Source organism: Limulus polyphemus, unplaced genomic scaffold (genome assembly GCF_000517525.1).
Source record: "Limulus polyphemus unplaced genomic scaffold, Limulus_polyphemus-2.1.2 Scaffold3324, whole genome shotgun sequence".
NCBI lineage: Eukaryota > Metazoa > Arthropoda > Merostomata > Xiphosura > Limulidae > Limulus > Limulus polyphemus.
This window is the reverse complement of record NW_013668934.1, coordinates 47,993-53,966: the sequence shown is the minus strand read 5'-3', so window position 1 is coordinate 53,966 and position 5,974 is coordinate 47,993. Positions and strand designations below refer to the sequence as shown.

Below are 5,974 nucleotides of genomic sequence, written 5' to 3'. Positions count from 1 at the left end.
TACACTGCTAAATTAGGGACTGTTAGAGTATTACATAATGAGTTGGATAAATTTATTAGATGGACAATATTTAGTAAATGACCTTTAATTGTAGTAAGTGCAAGGTAATGCATTGTGGTTATTATAACTTGGATCACTTGTTTAGTATCGAGATGGGAACTGTATAACTGAATGAAACAATCTTGGCAAAGTTCTGTTGTTGGTAGCATAATTTTCTTGAGCTCAGGATGAATTTATAGACATACAAGTCTAAAGAAGCAAAGGGTTCAGAGAAGGGCTGTACTAGATTGATTCCAGGGATGAAAGTGGAGATAGGTTAAGATCTTTTAACTTATTTCCTCAAGAGAAAATAAGGATAAGAGGTGATATTAAAGAAGTTTTCAAGATTATCTTTGTGCTATATTTTGAAGATTTAATAAGTACAAGCTAATGGCTTATGGAATGAGTTGATGTTGGCAGTAGTGGAGGATGGCACTTTGTAAGAGCTTAAAATAAAATTGATAATTTTCTTAAAAACAAAGGGTGGATATAAATTTTTACTTCTTCTCAAGGGTGAGTGTACAAGGATAGCCGTGAGGAACCAAGTGTTGTTCATACATTATTAAATATTTTGTGAACATAAATAATAGAACAAAAGTTGTAAAAATAAGATATGTTTCTCTCATGGCATGTGATAGTTTGAAGCTTTTTAAAAAGAAATATAATTAATAATGTTGTAAGCTATATTGTTCTAATTTGTTTGTTAGCTAGAGGGAGCTGTGGGTCCAGAAAGTCCTGAAGATGTGTCAAATGTTTTAGTATATTCAGAGCTAGATTATCATATCGGATAGTTATTTCAAGAATAGAATGAGTTTGCTATTGTGCTTTTCAAGTTCCTTTGTATAAGTAAATAGATTTTATGTTAGTCCTAGTATTGTTAGAAAGGTTTGAACATTGTCTGTAATGTAGGCCTACAATAATTTTTGACAGCGTACAAGTGTTCAAGTTTAGAAATGTTGAAGCAGGAAATAATCTCATTTGGGATTGTTACGTGGACCATATGTTGAATCATGTTCATCAGATAATTGAAAAGAACTGCCAATGAAGGAATGATGTTACAACCCTTGGTTTTAGAAGAAGGATATTATTTTGTAGAAAATAAAATACAACTTTAATTGTTGAAGATGATAACCACGAGGTCAAAGAGTGAGAGCAAAGCATCTCTTGAGATGATAAGAGGACCAACTTTAACACTGTTAAGTAACCTTCCAACCGAGAATCGTAACAACTATGAAGTATTGGTAGCCACCTTAACTGACAGGTTTGGAGTGTCACACTATAATGTTCTAGAATAGGATATGGAGTAAAGAAAAAACCTTAGCCACACCTGTGGAAGATTTGGAAAGGCTTGACCAATTATCTTACCTGGACACTCCTTGTGAAATGATGATCAGTTTATAGTCGTCATAACATATTTGAGAATTAGGCTGAAGCAAAGCAGGTGAACATCCTTAAAAGAAGCTATACATTTGGTGATAGAACTTTAAGGTTGCAGATGAATTAATAAAGATACCATCTGTATGTTGTGGGGATATCAGTCCTGTAGTATTGAAAAATCAACTCTCCCTATCAAAAATGTAGAAGAACTAAAGGTATTAGTTAAACAACTAGTTGAATCAAACACGGGAAATAAAGCACAGGATAATAAATGTTTCAAGTGTCAAGAGAAAGTACCCATTGCCAGTTACTGCAGGTCAAGAACTCCCAAAGGATACCAGAAAGAGGTAACTGTTATAGATGTGGAAAACCATACCATTACAGCCAAGACTAAATAATGAGTAGCTGTTATTAAGACAAAGAAACAGAGCCCACCCAGATAGGTGAAACAACACATGAAGAAAACAGGAATTAGTTAGTTTTATGAAGGGAAATATAGCTGGAAATACTCCATCTACTATAAATAAACAAAGAAGTTCATAGTTTGAGAAAATCATTAATGAGTCCACAGACTTATTGATGGAACACCTTGCTCATTGACACTGGCTCCACTGCTATCATCATTCATCTCCATTTGTTAGTGAAAGATGGGAAATTACTTTCAGAGATGAAGAAAGAAGATGGATTGATGTGAACAACAGGTAGACAATGTTCTGGCAAAAGAGAAGTTGGAAGTTACCATTACTCAAGGAAGTTTCTCTCTGCCAGAAGAATGCATTTTACGAATTGATTTCATGCAGAGATGTGGATGTGAGGTCAGGCTATCTTCAGATAGCTTTATAGTCTATGACTAGGAAATCTCTAGGCACTACATGGCAATTACTCGTTAAACATCCAGTGGAAGCAAAAAGTTAATCTCAATGACTCTTCATCTACTGACTGAAGAAAAGTAAAATCAAATACTTCAGCATGTCATGAGGGACTAGTAGTTAGAAGAGCTTTCCTGCATGTTAAGAATAAAGATGTCGTATATGACTTTACTCCGGAAGGAATTAAAGTGAAAGGCAGCAATGTTGTTAGAGCTGATAAAATTGGATTCCATCAAGGTGACATCACTTAAATAGATGTTTGGAGGAGAGGCAACCCAAGCCAAAGGTCATCCATCGTGATCATCTTTGGAAGTATGTCTGTAAAAGAGTGGCCAACTGGTTAACTTTGGAGAAGAACTTGTCAGCAGAACCTCAACTTGTGGAGGAGCCCAGAGTTTATGTCAAGACTACTTCCAGAGTATAATCAAGGTTGGAGCTGCCAGTGGAGTCATTCAACCATCTACCCAAAATGAACTCATCCAGCAACGGAATGGCTAATGACAACAAGAGACAAGACCCCATCTGTGTACATTAGGCTTCAGAAGGGAAAATCAGCAGAAAGACTTGGTGAATGGACAATATTGTGTTTTTTTGTATTAGTATTGTTCAAGGGATTTCATAATCCAGGATGGAAGTAGTGTTGTAAGCCATATTTTCAAAGCATAACTTGCTTGTTAACTAGAGGGAGCTGCAGGTCATAAATTATATTCAGATAAGCCTAGAAAGTTGTAAAGATTTAGTGTCAAGTGTTCTATTACATTTGAAGTTAGATTATAAATACAGGATGGTGTTGTAAGAGTAAAGTGAGTTGAAAGATAGTCAAAGAGATAGTGGGTTGAGTTTTTTTCAAGATAGAGAGTTCAGTCACTTATTATATTTTTTGTGAAGTATTTGGATCTTTGATGGCCATCACATTTATTGTGTTCCTTTGTCCAAATAAGTTGATTTTACATTAATAATAGTATTGTTAAAGATGTTTGAACGTTATTTTCAACATAGGCTTACAACTAGTTACGACAGTGCACGAGTGTTTAAGCTGGCAGAAATGTTACAGGAGTAAATAAACTCCTTTGTGATTGTCATGAGGACTGGACATTGAATTGTTTTCAACAGGTAACATAAAAGGACCCGCCAACAAAAGAACAACATTTCCTCAATAAGAAAAATAAACCTTTAGGAAAAGTTCAGAGTTTATGGATTTGGTTTAGAAGAATGTTAATTTAAGACGTTCATACTTTAGGCCCATGATCTTTGTTTCTGTTACAAATGTTCTTTTAAACTGTGAATTTAGAGTTTTAGTTCACCGTGTACATCTGGTTCTCCTTCCACATACACTGAACCAAGGAGTGTAGAAGATTACGAGCACCTAGTTTCTGTTTTGAAGGTAAGGTTTTATTATTAACTTCTTCTTAGTGGTTTATAAACACTTTTCACAATGTGGAAATATAATTATTACTTATGTCTAAAATATTGTACTTTTGTAGAACTTTTGATTTTGATAAGTTTGAAAGAGTACATGAACGTTAAAAGTTATTAAAATATTAAATGTGATATTTCATAATCTGTAGCAAAGGGAGTCTCCTTAGTAATAAACATACTATTTTAAGGCTGTTAACTGTATGGTTTCTACTGACATGTTTAATGATATCGATTTTGACTCTTTTCACTGCCACGAGTAGTGGCATTAGTATGCCCCTGCAGCTTCTGCAGTTGTAGGTGGGGGGTCTGAAGGGCCTAACAAACATAAGAATTGCTGACAGGGGGAGATACATACAATTTAATTTGTTTGAACTGAAGGATGGTTGAAATGTTCTGTTAAGTTAATGATATCAGTTACTTTATCAGTTGTAGTTATGCTACTGGCCATGAGTTAGGTATTTGTATATAAAAAGATAAGTTTGACACTAGGATATTTTATCTATAGACTGGCAGTGATGGAGTTAATACCCACTGCTGTATTGAGAGATAACTTTGTTCTACGTGGTGTTTTTTAGACACAAAGAGAGATAGATTAATGTTTTTCTTTATGTTTAGTGTTGAGGAGTTTGTGTTATGTATCTTCTCTTTACACTCATTTAAAATTGCAAAAAGTAAATGTCCAGTCTAATTTTGATGTTCTTCTGTAAGTGAGGTCTGTTTTTTTTTTACATAGAAGTGTATAGAACATGATGGTTAAAAATGTAATGTTGTTTCTCAGAATTTGTAGTACATAGTGGAGAGACTTAGATGTTTTGGCAATAAAGCTACAAACTAAACTACTTTTACTCTCCAGGTGATAGTAAAAATACATTTCAGCCCCTTTACACATGCTTGTGTCTTAAATTATTAGCTAATATGTTTGCTTTAAATCCACAGCTAAATTAAACTTGACTTGTATGCTTGTTATAGCTTAAATAAATTTATTTGTTTTATCATGAATTCTTGTAACTTTACTTTTTTTTTGGAATTTACTGCTGACTCGCACAGAAAAGATAAAAGACTAGTAGTATGTAAATTCTCTCATTTATTTGTTTTTGTGTTTAAATGATATTGAACACTTCCATAATAAATATTTCAACTATGAATCTTTATTTATAATATACTCTGTAATATATATTTAACAGGTTGAAATACATAGACTTGAAATTCAATTAGAACATGCAATAAAATCTCTTCTACGAATAAGGCAAGAGTCTCAAGCAATTGTGGAAAAAATACAAGATGAAAAATACTACTTTGAATTGACACTTTGTAAAGAGGTAGGAAAACATAATAGTAATAGATTTTTTATCTGTTGATCCATTAAAAGTTTCAATAGCAATTTGATGAACTTTAACAACAGATTGCATGTGTTTCTAAGTATGTTACTATATCTTGGGAGGGATGGTAAAACTTAATGCTTTGACTTTCCGTTATGCATGTATATCAACCTTGTTAACTTTTACTGTCAAACAGTTTTGAGAATTTCAATAAATGCTTCCTTGTATGTTTTTGTTGTAAGAAAATTCTTTTTTTTTCAACATGTCAGGCATTGAAAATAGATAGGAGAGACTTCACTTAAACATTGTTTGATTTTGTTAGTTATTTTTATGAAACATAGTGATCTTTCCATAATTCTCTTGATTATCTAACAATTAAGAGAGAAGAAAATGGAGTTTGTTATTGTTATATTTAGTTATTTAATGTTTCAGACCTATGAGAAAGTTATTTCAGCACTTTTTACATGAATTAAGTTTCTCCGTATTAAATTTTAGGTATTGCATGTGTTAACTCCAAGAGTTCTCACCAGTGTTGTTTTGTTTTGGCATAATTGCCGTAAAAACCTCATTCCTAAAAAGAGCTTATCTTGATATTGGCAGACATACAGCACGTATCTCTTGGTAACTTTGACTCATATTATGAGTCAGTTTCTGATTTGGATACTCAAAAAAACCTTTTCAAAACTGCAGTTTTGTTTTGGCATAATTGCCGTAAAAACCTCATTCCTAAAAAGAGCTTATCTTTGTTTATTGATTAATCAAGTTAGTCACCAGTTCTATTCCTGTTTATTTATTGATTAATCAAGTTAGTCACCAGTTTTACTCCTGTTTATCTATTGATTAATCAAGTTAATCACCAGTTTTACTCCTGTTTGTTTATTGATTAATCAAGTTAGTCACCAGTTCTATTCCTATTTGTTTATTGATTAATCAAGTTAGTCACCAGTTCTA

General features: G+C 32.9%; 1 protein-coding gene across 5 annotated transcripts in view; it reads left to right on the top strand.

Moving 5' to 3' along the window:
• Positions 1-5,974, top strand: part of LOC106469144 (golgin subfamily B member 1-like) — a 50,913-nt gene that overhangs the window by 9,687 nt on the left and 35,252 nt on the right. For all 5 annotated transcript variants that reach the window (XR_002612810.1, XM_022397573.1, XM_022397574.1 and 2 more), the window contains exons 2-3: positions 3,577-3,669; positions 4,889-5,023. Coding sequence is in view for 4 of the 5 variants with exons in the window: in XM_022397573.1 (XP_022253281.1) it covers positions 3,577-3,669; positions 4,889-5,023 (228 nt within the window). In the remaining variant the exon portion in view is untranslated. The remainder of the gene's footprint in view (positions 1-3,576; positions 3,670-4,888; positions 5,024-5,974) is intronic.